Source organism: Phalacrocorax carbo, chromosome Z (genome assembly GCF_963921805.1).
Source record: "Phalacrocorax carbo chromosome Z, bPhaCar2.1, whole genome shotgun sequence".
Taxonomy (NCBI): Eukaryota; Metazoa; Chordata; class Aves; order Suliformes; family Phalacrocoracidae; genus Phalacrocorax; species Phalacrocorax carbo.
In genome coordinates this window covers 13,308,087-13,326,660 of record NC_087548.1, presented here as the reverse complement: position 1 = coordinate 13,326,660, position 18,574 = coordinate 13,308,087, and the positions used below count along the sequence as shown (strand labels likewise).

At 54.6% G+C, this 18,574-nt stretch overlaps 1 protein-coding gene across 1 annotated transcript; it reads left to right on the top strand.

Moving 5' to 3' along the window:
- Positions 1–467: 467 nt before the first annotated feature.
- Positions 468–18,574, top strand: CA9 (carbonic anhydrase 9). The gene is made up of 11 exons (XM_064437916.1): positions 468–683; positions 9,764–9,793; positions 11,050–11,220; positions 13,424–13,566; positions 14,347–14,439; positions 14,723–14,789; positions 15,111–15,268; positions 15,411–15,552; positions 17,909–17,938; positions 18,081–18,174; positions 18,303–18,574. The coding sequence occupies exons 1-11, from the start codon at positions 551–553 to the stop codon at positions 18,364–18,366; spliced, it is 1,125 nt and encodes a 374-aa protein (XP_064293986.1). The 5' UTR covers positions 468–550; the 3' UTR covers positions 18,367–18,574.

Here is an 18,574-nt window from a genome sequence, read left to right as displayed (position 1 = left end):
CTGTGTCCCCTCCTGGCTTCTTGTGCCCCCCCAGTCACTCACTGGTGGGGCGGAGGGCGGGGAGAGGCAGAAAAGTCCTTCACTCTGTGTAAGCCCTGCTCAGCAACAGCTAAAACATCCCTGTGTTACCAACACTGTTTTCAGTGTTGACACATCGCCCCATAGTAGCCACTGTGAAGAAAATTAACTCTATCCCAGCCAAAACCAGCACAAAGGGACACCTGCCGCTGAGGAGAGGGGACACCCACGGCTGGGGGGTCCGAGGAGCTGACTGGGGTCCCCCGTCCCCCGCGAAGGAGCCCCAGGCATGAGCCGGCAGGGGGCTGGGGTGGGGTAGGGGCAGCCCCCGGGGGTGTCGGAGGTTCGAGTCTCGGGTCGGGCAGCTCACCTGGCCGGGCCGGGCCGGGAGGCGGCAGACTTTGCCTCCAGCCTCTATAAAAGGTAACGGCGACGTGAGTCAGAGCCACCGCCTCCTCCCCGCCCGCTCCCACGTACGCGCAGCCGGGCGGGCAGGCACGGAGCCGCTGGCCGTCCCGCACACTTGCTGGAGATGAGTCGCGCCGCGCTGCTGGTCTCCCTCCTGCTCCTGGCCGCCCCGGGCCGCCCCGGTGCCGGCAGCGACCAGGACCAAGACCATGACCAGGAGCACGGCAGCAAGGACCCCCCGCACTCCCAGGAGAAAGGTGAGCAGGGGTTCGGTCCGCCGGGCGCGGGGCGCCCCGATGCGTGGGGCACCCCACTGCTGGGTTTGCGGTCTCCTGTGTATGGGGTACCCCGGTGCTGGGTTTGGGTCCCTGGTGCCTGGACACCCTAATACATGGGGCACCCCAATACTGAGTTTAGGGTCCGTGATGACTGGTGTGCCCTCGTGTACAGTGTTTCTCCACCTTCGCAGGATTTGGGATCCTTGATGCATGGGGCACCCCAATGTATGGGGTGCTGGATTTGGGATGCCTAATGGTGGGATCCCCGGTCCTGAGGAGCTCTCCCTTCACTTAGTTTGGGGAGGCTGCTGTACCTCCTGCTGCACCCTTGTTAGGGGTCCAGGTGTGCTCCAGTGTGGGGTGTCCCTGTGCGGCTGTGCCCCCCAGCATTACCCAGCTGTGGGAGCTACCTCGGCCGCCCCCCTCCCCCCCCTCCCCCCCCCCCCCCCCAGCACGTCCCTGCCTTTGTCCGCGCTCCCGCCAACTCCTGTGCAGCCCGACCCCTGCCCAGGGGCTGGGGGCCCCTGCCTTGTGTGCAGCCCTTTTCTCCCACTAAGTCCCTTTTGCATCAGATTAGGAGGCTCGCGGCTGCGGTACGGGGGTAGTCAGGGCTGTGCAGCAAGCAGTGCCTTGCTGGGACCACTCGGAGGGTCCAGCACCGGACCCCAGCGTGGCAGAATGGCAGCCGGTCCCCTTTGTCCTGCAGCATAGTCTCTTTCCAGCGGGGTCCACTGTGCCTGGCCCTGCACCCGCCTTGTCCCCCCCACAGGCTAGTGAGGATGGGGTCCGACCCCACTACGGAGTTGGTGGGGGTCTGCTCCATGGCTGACGATGAGGAACAGGGGATGTGCCTGAACTCGGGGTGTGCCCCCTTCCCGTCCCTCCCCCGCCCCCGAGATCTGTCTTGCTGGCAGCTTTCAGATTTCGGGGTCACTGTTTTGGGGGGAAAGTCCTGGGTCTTTGTTCTCGATCCCTTTCCTGACTGGGGACTGTGGTGTTGCCAGCCCTCAGCAGGGATTCTGGGGCAGCACCATGCATTTACTTGCGTGGGGCTGAGCACTGCACTGGAACATTCCTGTCCCTGGCTACGCACTTCATCCCAGCTTTGCCCGCGGGTTTGTTTCCTGGGATCAGCCTCATAACATGTCCTTGGTTTTGCCTCTGGTAAGGAATAGCCCTGACCTGTGCCAGGACAGCTGCCCTGTGGTGTGGACCAGCAACTGTTTGTTGCCGGTGCTGCTTTTGTTGTTGCAATGAATCACATTACTTACCAGAGCCACTCTTGCTCTATCTTACTGGATAGAGATGGGGGTGCAGATGGTCCTTGCCACAGAGATGAAGTAACCCAGGCCGCAGGGTGGGAGGGTGTCAGGCACCGAGCATACCAGTGTGGTGTGCTGGCAGCAAGCGGCTGGGCACCATGTGGGATTTGGGATGGGTGGGTGGGGAGACTGGGATGGAGATAGCAAAAGGAGGTGAGGTATGGGAGGTGGCAGGGAGGTAGGTAGGGAACAAGGAGCCTGGCCCACGCTGTACCAGTGTCAGGGGCTGAAGATATGGCTGGAGTCCCATGAGGGAGCAGGTCTCAGCTGGGACCTACCAAGGTTCCTGTCAGACACTAGAAGCTGTGTGTCTCAGTACTGCTGCCAGGTGATGTCCTGGCTCCCTCTTTGAGGCTTGTGCATAAGGTAGGCCTAGTGGCCCCCCAGCCCTGGGCACTCAGCACAAGCTGGGGGGGTGTCACTGAGGCTTTGCCAATGGGCTTGCTCTCTGAAGAGCCTCTGGCTTGCCCGGAGTCCTGAGTCCTGTGTTACTGTTTCTTAAAGACACCCATAACTCCCTTTCCCACTGCAGCCTGTTTTGGCACCCAACGTGGGACACAAAAGGTTTGAGATAATAACAGTTGGTGGGCACAGCATTGATTCATCTGTTCTCAATATTAGTTTGTCCAGTCTAATCCATGCTGACTGTGAAGTACACGTTAAAAATTGCTGTTGGCTTTTGTAGTTTGCTGTGCTCTGCAGTGATTAGAGATGTTTTGCTTTGGAGATTTGTTATTAAAACCCTGGCCTTGAGCATTATCTGTTATTTAGGTCTTGCATGGAAGCCGTTACTTTACTTCGGCTACCACCTCATGGAGACAATTAGCAATTATACCTTCTCCTCTGAGAGGTTTTTTATGGAGCAAATACAGAATGGCACCCTAGCTGCCATCTTATAGAATGCTTCCTCCTTCATTACAACAACTTTTCAGTATCTTGAACTTCCTTGGGTATTTAAGATACATCTGCTGGTGTTGCTTTGGCAGATTGTTTCAGTTCTGTCTAAGGTTAATAAGCAATTTAAGAATATCATCCAGAGATCTGCCCCAAGGTTTGATAGCTATACATGGCAGGGTATGTGGGATAGTATGGGCAAATGCCTAAGACGGTGGGCATCCCCAGTGTTGTGGGACTTCACCCCTGCATGAGTGCAGAATCCTGAAAAACTAGTAGAATGTTTGGAGGAAGTATGTTGTCACCCAGGCAATTCCAGAGAAATACAAATCACTACAATGTGCTGGGGCCTGGCCCATGCCTACCGAGTCCTGGTTAACACTATTCAGAACCCCCAAGGGGAAGCAGCAACCACAGCTCAGGGACCAGCAGCATCAGTCAGCGGGTGGTGAGCGGTTGTATCATTTGTGTTTCTGGCTTTTTCCTTTTTTCCCTTTTCCTTATATTATCATTATTGTTATTACTATAATAATTATCATTATCTTACTTTAATTATTAAACTATTCTTATCTCAACCCACAAGTGTGGTTTTTTTTGGCTTTTGCTCTTCCGATTCTCTCCTGCATCCCAGAGGGGTGGGGGGACTGAGCGAGCGGCTGCGTGGTGTTTAGTTGCCAAATGAGACTGAACCACTACAGTCCCTCCTATTCAGACCTGTCCTACCCTTTATGTCCTCTTCTTGCTCATTACCTGATGCCCTTTTCCTCCAGCTAAGCCCACTTCTCTTGCTTAATACCCTTTATTCATCTCATTCTCCAGCTGCAAGCACTGATCTGTTCCCTGGGATTTCCCCATTTTTATCCCTTCTGCTGGGATGGCCCTTTCTCTGCAGCACTCTGCAATTGTTTCTGCTTTTCCCTAGTACTTGCTGGGGCAATTGGGTTCACAGCAAGCAGTAACGTGCCCTGGAGTAAAGCCTGCCCCATGCCGTCCTCCACCCAAACCCTAGGACCTCTGGAGAGAGGCCCAGTCTTGGGCCCCATAGCCTGAGCAGTCCTCCCCCAGGAGTACAAGGAACAACTTGCAGCGACCTGTTACCAGTGGCAGATTAAAGGCTGATCCCAAAGGCTTGCAGTGGGTCAGAATTTATAAACACAAAGGGGCTTTAATGCAGCCAGGCTTGGGAGGGATGAGTGCCCCCATGGGCAGTGCATGAAGTGGTGTCCTTGGCTAAAAGGACACAGGTGCTGCACGGGGTGTGTGTCTGGATAGAGAAACCAGGGCTGTGCTGGTGGAGGTAGGGCTGGGACAGCACAACCCTCCTGTAAAGGGGATCCTCGTGAGGCTTGGCAGAAGGATGGTCAGGTTGTGTGCCCACTGTTCAGACCCCATGCCTGTGCCATTCTTGCCTCAGACTGGCCTGGGGAGCTTGATGCTGGCAACTTGAGCACAGTGGCACAGCCTGGGTACCCTAATCAGGTTATTGCTTTCAAGAGACATGGTGCTTGAATGTGTTTTGCAGGCTGGGACCTTGCTGCTGTGTCTCATCACTGCTCTGGGACCTGTACTCTGTGCATATCTACATGTCCTAGTACCTCCTGGCTCACTGAGCATCAGGAATAGCAGCCCACTTTCCCTCCTCTCTGAGCCATGAGGTCCACGGGTACACCCACAGCCTGGGACTGATCTGCAGACAGGGGCTTCTTCCTTGGGGGCACAATAAGGTGGTCCTGCCCTGGCACCCCTTGTGAACCAGCCTCATCCAACAGGGCTTTGAGCTGGGTCTGGCCCAGGGCTGGGTCTCAGTAGGGAGAGGAGGCTCGCTGTGGCTGAGCACAGGGCATCGTGTGCCCAGCTGATAAGAGAGCAGGATGTCTGAGCTAGAAGCAAGCCTGTTGCCCTGCCTGCCACACACAAGCCATTGAACTTCTGCTGGAGTTCAAGGCAAGCAGGCAGCACTGATGGCTGCGTTGCTGCCAGGCAGGATCTGCGATGTGAAAGGCACACGTGTTTCAGCATTAAGTGCCCTGCAGCTTCAGACTCTGTACCCCTGAACATGTGAAAAGCTGAGGATGGAGGGGACAGACATATAGGGCAGACCCTCTGGTCTGCCTCATTATTGCCTTTCTCTGCTGAGGGGTGTCTCTTGCTCTGTGCAAGTGATCCTGACTCCCCTGGGTACATGGTCCATCCCTAAGTCCCCATGGTAAGGTCTCCTGGGAGCAGCCTGCTGCATTGGTGCCTCTCCTATGTGGGATTAGCAGCAGCTTGCAGTTGTGCTGGCTCCTCACCCTGCCAAAAGCTGCTCCTACCCTTCCTCCCGGGCTGCAGGACATGCCGAGCAGCACACTGGTAATGGCAGCGGCTGCTTGAACTCGGCAGGAAAGTGTTGTTGGGTGGTGTTGGATGTCAAGGAGGGAAGGGAGCTGGCGCTTGGCAGCAGCGCCAGTATCCCAAAATGGGAGGGCCAAAAGGGAGCGAGCGATAGGGGGAGAAAGCATGAAGGAGGGAGGGAGTGAAAGGGGGAAACTCGGCTGGATTGCAGGCTGCTAGTGGAAGGGGGGCGGTGTTTAGTGCTTAGCTGGAGCGGGGGGGCTCTGCGTGGCTGAGCATGGAGGTTTTCTCGCCTGCAAGGGTAGGCAGCTCCTGTTGGTACACTACTATGTTTTCATGCTGGGACCCTTGCACGGATTCTTCTTCCTGCATGTTATCTCCCAGTGTGCTCACTGCAGCAGCAAGGTTGTTTCCCCCCACATTTTTGAGAGTGCTTGGCAGTCCCTGCCAGGACTGTGGCTGCTCAGAGGTACGGCAGAGCCTGCAAAGATCTGCAGCACCCACCACCAAGGTGCAGCCACATCTGTTGTGGTGAGTGGCAGCAGTTCGGCAGAGAGAACTGGCACCACGCAGCTTTCCACGAGAGAAGACATGCTCCAGCAGGAGTGTAGGAGGCAGGTTGAAATTATGCAAATTGACTATTGGGCAGGGCAGTGGGTTAATGTTCATGGCAAAGGGCTGCGAGATTGTAAAAGCCTCCACATGGAAGGGACCAGAGTATTTCAGGGCTCCTCTGAGCCACATTGAGACTGGGGCAGGTGCTGAGAGCTCAACTCAGCACTTAGGCCGGGCTCACCTTGATGCTCTCTTGCAGCACTCAGTGCTTGTGCCAAGGGAGCCCAACCCTGCACAGCTGGGCTTGCAAAGATGCCTTCCTGCACAGGTGGCCTGGCTGTGCCCAGATCCATGGGATGGGGAAACACACTTGTGTGGCTTCAGTGCGTGGATAAGTGCTCATGGGTCCTCTTGGCTCTGGTGCCAAGAGACCCTCAGGGAAGTCTGTTAGAATCAAAGAATCATTAAGGTTGGAAAAGACCTCTAGGATCATAAAGTCCAACTGTCAACCCAACACCCCCAGAGCCTCCTAAACCATGCCACAAAGTGCCACATCTACACATTTTTTTTAACCCCTCCAGGGATGCTGAATCCATCACCTCTCTAGGCAGCCTGTTCCAATGCCTGACCATTCTTTCAGTGAAGAATTTTTTCCTAATATCCAATTTAAACCTCCCCTGATGCAGCTTGAAGCTGTTTCCTCTCGTCCTATCACTTGTTACTTGGGAGAAAACACCGATGCCCACCTTGCTACAACCTCCTGTCAGGTAGTTGTAGAGAGAGATAGGTCTCCCCTCAGCCTTCTCTTCTCCAGAATAAACAACCCCAGCTCCCTCAGCTGCTCCTCATAAGATCTGTTCTCCAGAACCTTCGCCAGCTTTGTTGCCCTTCCCTGGACACGCTCCTGCACCTCAATGTCCTTCTTGTACTGAGGGGCCCACAACTAAGCCCAGGATTCAAGGTGTGGCCTCACCAGTGCTGAGTACAGGGGCACCATCCATGATCGCTGCCCTGCTCCTGCTGGCCACACTATTGCTGATACAAGCCAGGATGCTGTTGGCCTTGGCCACCTGGGCACACTGCTGGCTCATGCTCAGCCAGCTGTCAGCCAGCACCCCCAGGGCCTTCTCTGCTGAGCAGCTCTCCAGCCACCCCTCCCCAAGCCTGTAGCGTTGCACGGCATTGTTGTGACCCAAGTGCAGGACCTGGCACTTGGCCTTGTTAAACCTCATTGTGTTGGGATGAATCAAACTAACTCCTGGTGCAGCCTTTGGGGTGTTCAAAGCTGCTGAGCTGGTGGGAGGCTGCAGGGAGGGTCCAGAGCCCCCTTGGAAGTGGTAACAGAGAGGCATGGGGGATTTGGGAGCCTGAGGTGAGTGGCATGGTGCTGCACAGCAGGGCAGGTGCTAACATGGTGCTATTGCTCAATCTACAATATGATGTTTGAGCTTCTTTCTGTCAAGACAGAATCCGTGGAGGTGAGCAGAAGTGGGGTTCTGGGGCGGGCCGTGCTGGCTGAGGCATGTGCAGTGAGCCAAAGAACTGCATGCCAATCCTGGGCTGCTGTGCCTTACCTGTGCCAGGACTGCCCAATGTGAGTGCCACCTAGGGGGGACTCCCATGCTGATAGGCACCATCACACTGCAGGAGGGGAATCCTGCCTAGCAAGAGGCAAACATAGCTCTTGTAAGCCATGACCATCTCGTGCAGATAGTACCAAGTGGGGGAAGATATGCAGTGTTTCTAGAGTCAGTGTAATCTAGAAAGATTTTGGTGCATAATCAGTGTCCAGGGACCAGGTAACCTCTGTGTGAGCAACGTGGGTAGGATGAATCTTAGCTTGCTGCAGCACAGCTGGGTGCATTCCAGGGCAGTGCCATGTGAGCAGGCATGGAGAGGGCACTGAAACCTGTCCCAGGGCACACATGTTCCTCCTGATGCAGGTAGCTATAGCATGCCCAGCCCTCTGTTTGCTGCCCTTTCTTCATATGCCTTTGGGAGTACCCTGTGCCTGGGCAAGTGAGTCCCAACCATTGCTCTGAGCATCAGAAGCACTGCAGAGGTGAGTCACTAGCAATGCTGGAAGGAGCCCCGGGGACTGTTCCCATCTCTGCAACCCCCTATGCCCCTAAGCACCCTCCAGCTCTTCCCAGCCTGGTTTTGCCATGGCCATCTGCTCTCCAGGGTGGCAGCAGGACCAAAGGCCCACAGCAGCACCCATGCCTGGATCATTGCTGAGGGAGGGCAGGATCCCGCTGGGCTTGGGGCCTTGCATAGGACATCTGGGCCTGGGAAAGTGTGCCTCTTCCTTTCTCACCCCTGAGATGGAATCTGCTCCTATTAATAGCAAGTGGCTGTTGATAGCTGTTGCCAGCAGCAGGGATGGGGACCGGAGCAGTGCCTGCTGGGCCCCTCCTGCATCCTGGAAAGGGTGGCAGGCGCTTGGCCCTGCCAAGAGGCAGAGACGGTATTGGGGCTGGACTGCACCTGCTAAATGCTCCTCTGTGTCCTTGTGTGCTGGGGAGCTAATGGAAGTGGGAGTAGATGCTCACCCTTGCTGCTGGGTGCATGCATCCCTTTGCCCCAAGCCTGTCACAACCTGGCACCTTCTGCTCCTGCCCTTGTGGGCTGGGATGTGCCAACATCCTGTCTGCAATAACAAGCATGCTGGTAAGGACAAGTTAGAGGAGCAGCCCATGAATTACCTGTCATGCCAGTCAGGGCAGGGGCATAATCCATATGGGCCATGTTTCTCTGCCTGGGGCAAATCCAAGCCTGGCTTCCCTTTGCATGGAGCTGGCTGCATGCAGAAGGGCTGGCAATAGCCAAGGTGTTTGGCCAGGGGCATCTGAGAAGAGGCTCTGGGGCACCTCTGAGGCCAGCTCCAGTGATGTGTTGGGAGCCTGGGCTTTGCTAGCCCGAGGAGAGTGATGGTGCGAGGGCTAGTGTGTGGAGCACTGTCATACATTCAGGACCTGCTTCAGTGGATTTTGCTTTCTCCAGATCTCCACACGGGGGAAACCCCAGCCATGGGAGGCTCAGGGCACACCAGGGGACATCCTCCTGTGCCATGGCTACTGTGCCACAGGGGTGACATGGGATGTGCCAAGGTCCTGGCACAAGCTCCCCCATCCTCCCCCCTGCTTTTTCCAGGGAATAGGCTTCTGTGTGGCAGGACCTTTGTGCAGCTCTGCATGTGAATTTAGGTAGTCCGGTGAGTTGGGGCAGGGGGCTGCCAGGACAGGAGCTGGGTGTTTGGTCTGGCACATATTCTTGTGGCAGCCTGCCCCCATGGTAGGGGCATTTGCTGATGAGGAAGACAAGGTTTTTGTGCTCGTTTGATTCCTCTGCTGTGAGTCCCAGAACCGCTTCCCCCAGCAGGAGGGGGGTGTCTGCATAATGCAATGCAGCTCACTGCCCAAACTCCTTGTGATGTGGGAGCTGCTCTTCCTGACACACCCTCCAGTGCTTCAGCATCGTAGGAGTGCCATCAGGACAGCCACTTCCCTGGCTGCTCTTGCTTTCAGAGCCTGAGCAGGGAAGCTGCAGACCTGCTTCGTTAAGCGCTTTGTCTTGGGTCAGTGGGAGGTTTTGGCTGCTCTGGGTTAGCTGCAGGAGCGCTGGTAGAGCTGCTCAGTGACGGAAGCCAATACCTCTGATTTTTCCATTATAAGGATGATAACAAAGCATCAAGCCCTGGGGTTTTCCCTCTGGAGGATAACTGCAGGAGACCTGGCCCTGCTCAAAGGAGGCAGTGTCCTCTGGGAGTATCCCCCTTGCTGGGGCAGAGGGAGGAGTGGGAATGCAAAGGCAGGAAGGGGGATTGAAGGCAGTGGGAGCCTAGAGACCCGCTGCTGGGGCTGGGAGTGCTGCCTGGCAGAGGTGTGTTTGCTGCCAACCTTTCCCTTCCATTCATGCGGTTTTTTCTCTCTTCTCTTTTTTTTTTTTTTAAAGGTCCTGGTCACAGTCACTGGAGCTATGAAGGTAAATACCCTGCAGTTACTCCTGCTTTTTTTCCTACCACTCGGCAGACCCTGGGCCTGAGCCAGCTGTGGTTAATCATTACAGGACTCCTGTGCACACTCCACAGCTCTCCCTTCCCTCCTGTCTGTCCCTGACGTCTCAGTGGTGCCCAAAGCTGGGCATGGATGGGCTGAAGAGCCAGGGTTTGCTCTGATTTGAGCAGGAAGCAGCAGCCCTACCGGGGGTTTCCCCAGGCACAGGCTGTTGTGGGATGCCCCTCGGGGCAGAGCTCCTCCCTGAATGGGAGCTCCCCTGATCCTGTGCCAAGCGGGGAAGCAAGCTGGGATCTCCAGGCTGGACTTGCAGCCGGTGCTGGGACTTTGACCTGCCCAGGGATTAGCTTGTGTCCTCACCTCTGTCCTCTGTCACCCTCCCTCCCCATCTTGCCTGGCCCTGCCCTTCTATCATAGCCTGGGGGGCTTCTCCACAGCACCCCTGATGGGCATCATTGCAGTGCTAGCACAAAAACACCCCTTCCCACTGTAGCAATGGGCCAGGCCTCAGCACCATCACTCTGCTCAGGACCAGGGGCTGGCTTGGACCTGCTAATGCCCAGCTCCATCTTTACATGGGTCCTGCAAAAGGGTGGCCTGGGGAGGAGACAGGGTTTGCACTGGCCTAAGACATGTTAGAAGCAGCTCCTTGCAGTGCAAGGGGAGATTTCTGGGGCATCAGCCATGCTTATCCCACTATGGCACTGTGGAGAGATGGCAGTTCAAACACCCACCCCTGCAGTGTGAGCTGGCCCTTTGCAGGGCCGTACCGGTGTAGTTACCAGCCGGGAACCTGACAGACCTGAGGCTGTGGGCTTGTGTGATCCCAGCGGCACTGTGGTACCTCACTCGTGTAGCAGCGTGGGCTAAGTAGTGGGTTGATACCTGCCAGAGGCCAGGCTGTGCAAGGCAGCAAGCGTGTGAATAGCTGCAGAGCAGCAGCTCCCCGGCCTGCCAAGTCCACTTGTAAATGATCATCTCATGCTCTCCCAAACACCCCAAAAATAGACTTTCCTGGCAGCTTACCATGCTCCGAGACCTTTCCTGATACAGCTGCATGCAACACATGGCTGGTCCCAAGCTAACTTGATGGAAACTAACCTTACACACATGGCTTATTCCCTGGCCAGTGCCTGTCCCCTTCCCTGCCACCCACCAAACCTCCCTTCTGGTGGGCTTCTTGCCCAGGCAGTCTCACTGGCACTCCCTTTCTCCTTCTACCAGACCGGGAGCACTGGCATGTGGACTACCCGGACTGTGCGGGCACCATGCAGTCACCCATCAACATCGACATCACCAAGACCATCTTCAGTCCCCACCTGCGGCCGATCCAGCTCTCTGGCTACAGCCTGCCTGCCAACCAGAAGCTCAAGCTGAGAAACAATGGGCACACAGGTGGGTGCAAAGGCACAGGCAGAGGCTGGAGCACAAGTAGAGGCCACTCAGCCTCTTCCAGCAGAACCAGGCTTCTCTGACACCCTTCCCTATGCTCTGGAAAGGGATTTTCTTGCAGGCTGCAGTCATGTTGCCTTCAAGGCCAAAAGGGAAGCACTGAGCTGTTGAGCCTTTACAGGCCTATGTACTTTCCTGGGTGGAGGCAAGAAACCAGGAGATGGAGAACTCTCCACTCACTGCCTTTGGGAGCTGGCTCCAGGAGTTTGTTAAAACTCATATTTCCTTTAAAAATGTGTCTCTGGTATTTCTGATGCAGGTTTGCAGCCACTAGTTCCTCCCCTGTAATTCATAGTCAGTCTCTGATGTGACTTAGCCTTTAAGGTACCTACCTCTCAGTCTTTTAGGACACAACATTGGCCAACTTCTTTAAGTCTGTACTTCAGGATGTTATCTCAAGATCTTATGAAATGTTTGTGGGTCTTTTGTTTCCTTCCTAGAATTTTAGAACATTTTTGGAAAGTCTGGACACAATTTATTCACATTATTTTAGTTTCAGTTTCACCATGCCAGATATGGAGGAAAACTGCATCTCCTTCCCACTTGCCACCCCACAGCTGGGGATGGTGGATCCTGGTTGTTACCAGCTTTTTCTGGGAATAAGCTGAGTGTTTTGTGCACACTGGTGTCTACCAGTCTCCAAGCTAAGAAAAGGTGGCAGACAAAGGGATTCAAACTCATTGAAGGTGTGAAAAGGCATCTCCTTGCCCTGTTGATGGAGCTAGTGAGATGGAGCTGACCTGTGTATACAGCAAACTCAACAGGTCAGACTCACTGTGCATGGTCAGATCAGCCATGCAGTGCATGCACAGAGCTTTATATTACGGCCTTCTGCCCTAGTGTTCCTGCAGAGTTAAACTAGTTGAGCTCAGTAGTTGCTATTTTAGACACCCTGGCATCTGGTGTTGCTTGGTGTTTAGAAAAGCAGTCAGAGCATTTTCTTTTGGTGGGGGGGAGGAAATAGTTTTTCACATGCTTATAAGGTCCCTTTTTTATTCTGGCAACTACCAGTCTGCTTTATGAAAAGCCATAAATAAATAAAAAGTTGCAAGTCTAGTAAGATATTTGTACAGTTACTCCTTTTTGTAATATAAATTGTATAGGCTGTATAAGCTTTCTAAGGGCCTGAAAATGACTCAGGTAGCTAGTAGAAGGAATGCAATGATTTAGACATACAAAAGAAATGTAAAAGCAGATAAATTCCCTGGGAGGGAGCAGTCTCCCACTTCCCGTATTTGAATTTTGTGAGCCCAGTGGCAGGTAACGAAGGAGAGGACAAATGACTCATCACAGCCCTGTTACGTGGTTAATCCCAAACATGTGCCCTAGCTCGGTGATGTGACTAAGGGACATGTTTCCTTCCTCCTTCTTTATAAGTGAAGGGTTGATATTAAAAATGAGGAAAAGGTGCTTACAAGGATAGGACAGCCTTTCTCAGGGTCCAGGGATGCTCCTCATGTTTTTGCCATGTGTCCAGGTAACTAATCTTTTAGATTTGCCACACTACTGCATGAGTCCAAGATAGCTGGCTAAACCATTTTCAAGGAAAAGGCAAAACCAAGTGTGCATTTACCATACACAAAGAGGCAAAATTTTGGCTCTAAATACTTTCAAAAGATTTAACGCTTCTGTGTCACCAGCTCCAGTGCTGTCAGATACTCACAGGCTATTTATTTACTTGAAAGGTCCCAGCTTGCTAAGTGTTGCAGCCCTTTCTGTTCCACTGCCCTGCTCTGGCAGGTATTCACCACTCTGACAATATTTTTCTCCATGAATTTTGTCCACAGTCTCTTTATAGTATTCTCACTTACTGAATAAATTGTTGGATAACATTTGGCTTGGAGTTAGTCCCTGGGAGTCTCTGCAGGGGCTCTTCACTTTCCAGCATTTACATAGCAGCTATTTTTGAAGCTGATATCTACTAGGGTGTCCTACAACTGAAGCTGAAAGTTGAACCCTGCCACATTGGTGCAGCTCTGGATATTGACTTGTCCATAGCTTCATGAAAGATGGAAAACAAGTTTATTTATGACCAATTTCCACAAGCCCAGGGTGACCCTTTCCCTTGAGACATCTCCTCTGTGTACCTCTGGGATGGACTGGGCTTTCTGTTTTACTGACTGACGTCTTCATTCTGCTTCTGCAGTTCTCCTCGAGCTGCCTGACTCACTGGCCATCACTGGTGGCTATGCCCAGCAGTACCGAGCTGTGCAACTGCACCTGCACTGGGGCTCCCTGTCAGGCCATGGATCTGAGCACACCGTCAACGGGCACCGCTTTGCTGCGGAGGTAAGGGTCCCTTGTGGCAGTACATTCATCTGTTCCTCTCCTGGTGCTGGGCAGGGAAGGTGATGGAGTGCTGCCCCACTCCTAGCGCATGGCCCTGGCTGTCACTGGATGAATGCTGTAACCCCGGGCTGGGATCCCTGCTCCCTGGGAGCTCTGCAGCAGCAGAATTCAGTGTAGGAGGCCACACTTTAGTGCCGAGCCAGAATCACACTGCAGCCTGCGGTGCAGAGGCAAGGAGGAGGCCACCCTCCCGGACATTCTGCCCACAGGTGGGCTGGGGCTGGCCACGTGTGAGCGCTGCAGCCTGTCCCTGCACTGCAGGCTGGTCCTGGGCTGATGGAGCAGGAGCTGCGGTGGTTCCCAGGCTAGGGGAGCCAGCTCCTCGGGCAGCTGTGAGCAGCCTGCTTTGGGAGCTGCAGGGACCGTTTACTCTGTACACACTGTCCTCCTGCTCTACCAGCTCCCATCTGGTTTTATCCCTCCTTCTCCAGCTGCTGTCCTCAAAGTGAGCCCAGCTATGCAGTATGACCCCCTGGTATCTAGGGCAGAGTTCTGGTTTGCTGTCCCTGACCGGGGAAGTTCCTCCAGACAGACCTTCACGCTTGTTTCTTCACAGCAGTACATTTTTTCGGCCCCACCAGCTTATTCCTGTCTTAGGAGGGGTGCTTGTCACAGGTGCATGTTTCTCCTGGCCCTTGCTCTGCCAGGCTGGAGCTCTGTGGGGGTGAGCGCCTCCCGGAGGTGCCCATCCTGCATCAGGATTGCATGTTTCCCTCCCAGATCCACGTGGTCCACTACAACACCAAGTATGACAGCTTTAAGGAGGCAATGGTCCACCCAGATGGCCTGGCTGTACTGGGAGCCTTCCTGGAGGTGAGTCCTATAGATCAGCCCTGGGCGAGAAGGGGTTAGGAGCAGGGGGAGGGTGGGACTGAGGTGAGCAGTGTCAGGCACAGTTTTGGGGACTGGCAAAGGTGCAAATGCTTCTGGGGAGAGAGAGGGCAGTCCAGAGGGCAAAGCAGCCCTGATCAGAGGAAGGGGTCACTGGGATAGGTCACTTCTCACAGCGAGTGATACCTCCCTGCTGGCACTGGCATCACCAACCAGTCTCCATTCAGCCCCTGACCTTGTCATTACTGTGGGGTCTCTGTTGCAGGTCGGGCCAAGGGAGAACCCTTACTATCAAGAAATACTTGGGCATCTGTACAAAATCCAAGAAGAAGGTAAGGCCCTGTCCCACCTAGTACTTGTCTTAGGGGCTGCAGCCCAGCAGAGAAAAGTGCTGCACAGCAGAGAGAAGTTGCAGCAGGCATTTGCCATATATATGTCAGAAGGGGAGACCATTGCACAGCTTGTACAAAAACAGCTCTCCAAGGTGCCCTCTGCTCGCACGTGCTTTCCCCTGCCTCCAGGGCAAACCCACTGCTCTTTCTCTTGTGCAGCAGAGGCAGCAGTGTGGACCCTGCCACATGTAGTGCTGGTCCTGCCTGTTGTCTTCCAAGGGATTTCCCCTGGTGTCACTCCCATGACGTTTCTCCTCTCAGGTGAGGAAGTCTTGGTGCCTGGATTCAACATTGCAGGTCTGCTGCCTGCCAACCTGAAACACTACTTCCACTACAATGGCTCTCTGACCACACCTCCCTGCTACCAGACAGTGAAGTGGACAGTCTTCAACCAGACTATGCTGCTCTCTCATGACCAGGTATGTCAGGGCAAGGAGCTCCACGGTGGGTCTTGTCCAGCCTCTCCCTGCGAGCATGACCTGTCTGTGCGGGTCCCCTGGGGCTTGCCTGACTCCCAAAGGTGGGATGCACCCTGCTCTGCTCATAACATTCTCCTTCCAGATGTCAATGCTGGTGAAGACCCTGAGGAACGATGACAGCAAACCTCTGCAGAAGAATTACCGGCTGGTGCAGGACCTGCATGGGCGACGGGTGCTGGCGAGTTTCCAGACCACCCTGGTTTCAACAAGGCAGCTGCCTTCTGGTAAGGAGTGCGTGGGCATGCTCATGCTGCACCCAGCTGCAGGGATGCAGAGACGGGGTGAGGAGCAGGAGTCAAGGCTTTGCGTCTCTTCCACTAATATAGCATTTGCATGGATTAGCCCTGCCTGGCCGGTGACTTACCGCAGCACTGGTCTTGAGGTCCTGCTCTCCCCCATTTCTGCTCTTCTCTCAATCTGCCTGGGGAAGATGGGTTCCTAGGAACTATTTTATTCTTGGTCTTGCAGAAATAACACTAGCAGGACTAGGGGATGTATGGTCAGAGGGAAACAGCCAGGTGCTAGCATCCCAGCTAGCTGCTTCATCCCCAAACACAATAGCCGAGTTCAGTAGGAGCTGCAGAGGTACAGGCTTGCAACAAGCACCCCAACGCCAAACCCTGCGGAAGGGCAGTGCAGGGGACCACTGCTGAAGGCTGCACTCTGCCAGTGGGGCCATGCAGCCATCCCAGCTGGGCACACGGTCCCCTGCCTGAGGCACCTCCGTCTGCCCATCCTCGGCTTATCCTTGAAGGCCTTTCTTGTGTTGGTGGTTTCCAGCAATGAGTAGAAATTCCTGGTAATTGTCAGGTGTGACTATCACTCTGCATCACTCAATTCTTGTCCGTTGCTGCTCTCTGAGGTCACTGGGGTTTTTCTGTCCAACACCCTGTTCCTTCTCTGTTTTTATGGCATTTCCTACACCTTGTGTCAAGGTGACTAATAACAACAGCACACAGGCTTGGTCCCAGGCCCTTGGGCAATGCCTCGGTAACCACACACTGCGGTGCAAGGCACTTCCCTTCACCGTCCCACCTGCAGCCAGCTCACTAATGGCTGCAGGCTTTTAATCGCTGTGGTCTTCAGCCTGGCTAGCAGTTTCCCATGTGGCACCGCATCAAATGCTTCACTGAAGTTGGGAGAGATAAAATCTACCGCATTTTCTTTGTCTAAAATATCACTTATCAAAGAAGGATATCAGGTTAGGCTGGCATGCTCTATCTTTGGTAAACCTGTTAGATACTTTATCATATTTTCCATTTACCTCCAAGCCTCTTTTTTACCACTTTTTTGCCGAAGCTGTTCCAAAGCCTTCAGCTGCTGAGGCTGGGGTGAGGGGGGAGTTGCCTAGCTCACCTTTTTATTCTTTTTTTCTTTTCCTTGTTTACTGATTGTATCCAATAAGCCCCCACTTTAACAAAGCCACAAAGTCCTTGTTCCTGGAATACTCCCAGATGAGGTTATTGGTCCCCCGCCTTGCATGCATGGAGTTGTTGGGGTTGTCTCGCCACCTCAGTGCTGATAACTGCCTGCTTTAGCCCTGGGGTCACGGAGCACTGAGATGGAGTACTGTTGGGACACGTCTCACTTTGCTTGCTGCTGCACCTCCTGCGCCCACGCTTGTTGATCTTTCCCCAGTCACCCCCAATTCAGGAGAGCCGCTCCTGACCCTGGCTGCTGGGCAAAGGCGATGGCTCCCTCACAGCAACTGCGCAGCTGGATACGGCCCCAGATAGTGCCACTCTGTGCGCGATACCTGAGCCGTGTACAGATGATAATGCAGCTGTTTAAAAGCAATGCTGTCACGCCGGGTAAATATTTGTTGGGCACAGCTCCCGCCCAGTACGTACGGCCACCAAGTTATCCCTGTGTGGGATGCCTGGCTGGCAATGGCCAGCTGCCCCCTCCCGGGGAGCTGCCCACTGTCTTGCTGCAGGCAACTGTCCCCACAGGTGCTTCCTGCTGGGCTCAACCCATGGCCCTCTTTGGGGTCTCCTGCAGAGTTTGGTGCAGTCATGGGCTGCTGCAGTGCTCAGCCCCCTGCCTGCCTGCTTCCCAGGTGGCAGCAGCAGCAATGGGGGGGGGCTTTTGGCTGGGCTCAGTGATGTTTTTGTGTGGGCTGTGGTTCAGGGATTCTCTGTTTTTCTCCCCCTTCCCTCAGTGCATATGGTGGGGTGTCAGGGCTAGGCTTCCTGCAGCAAGAATGCTGGAAGCTGCTGGGGATCCAGCAGGCAGTTCTCCCCTGCCTGCCCATGGATGATGGGCAGTCTTGTGGGCAGCCCTGCTACAGCAGCATGGCCCGAAGCCCTGGTGGTTTGACACTTCCCTCCCCAAATACCTCAGGCAATTTCTTGACTGCACTGTCTCTCTTCCAGGTCATGATGGCACAGCAGCTGCAGGTAACCTAGGGGCTGGCCTGAAATGAGGGGAAGGTGGCTGGGGGTGGCGTACCTGCATGGGAAAGAGGGGTCCTGGCAGCTATGCGCTGAGCTGGGGGACAGGCAGCCATGGTGGGTTTGCAGGGCTGCCCTACCACCTGTGCAGCTGGTACTCATCTTCTCATCTTTGTCTCTTCTGCAGAAGGACCTTCCAGCTCTTCATTTCATGCAGGTAAACCTGCTCAGCTGAGGCTTCTGCCTTTGTGTCCCCTCCACCTTGAGGCTACCAGCCTGCTCCAGCTGCGCCCCATCCCCCTCGGCTGGTGGCTGCAAGGGACCACCCCCAGTGTAACATGCTTGTGCTTGGCTTGCAGGGGATGTGCTGGCCGTGCTCTTCGGGGTGCTCTTCGCCATCACGGCAATGGCCTTCCTGCTGTACATCTACAAGCACCGCAGCCAGAACACACGGTGAGCGAAGGGGAGTTGCAGCAAGGGGAGGCCTTGGGCGGGGTTAAAGGTGGTCTTTTGGGCAGCAAGATGGGTTAGCAGGGACCCTCTGCCTGCTTTAATGCTCCCCCCACTTCTTCCCCCACCAGGCTGGAGTCACCAACCAAATCCAAGGTCATCTACACAGCAGCCTCCACTGAGAACACCGTGTGAGCCCCATGCTGCCGTAGTGGTCCCAGCCCTGGCAGCTCAGCCTGCCAACCCACCTCCCTTCACTCCCATGCCATGCCGAGGGAGGGCCAGCGCTCCAGCATCACTCAGCTGCATGGGCTGCATACACGGACTGTTTGCCTGAGGCAGCATCTCATACAGACTTTCTTATAAAAAAATGGTAAAAATGTCTTTAAAAAAAAAGTAAAAG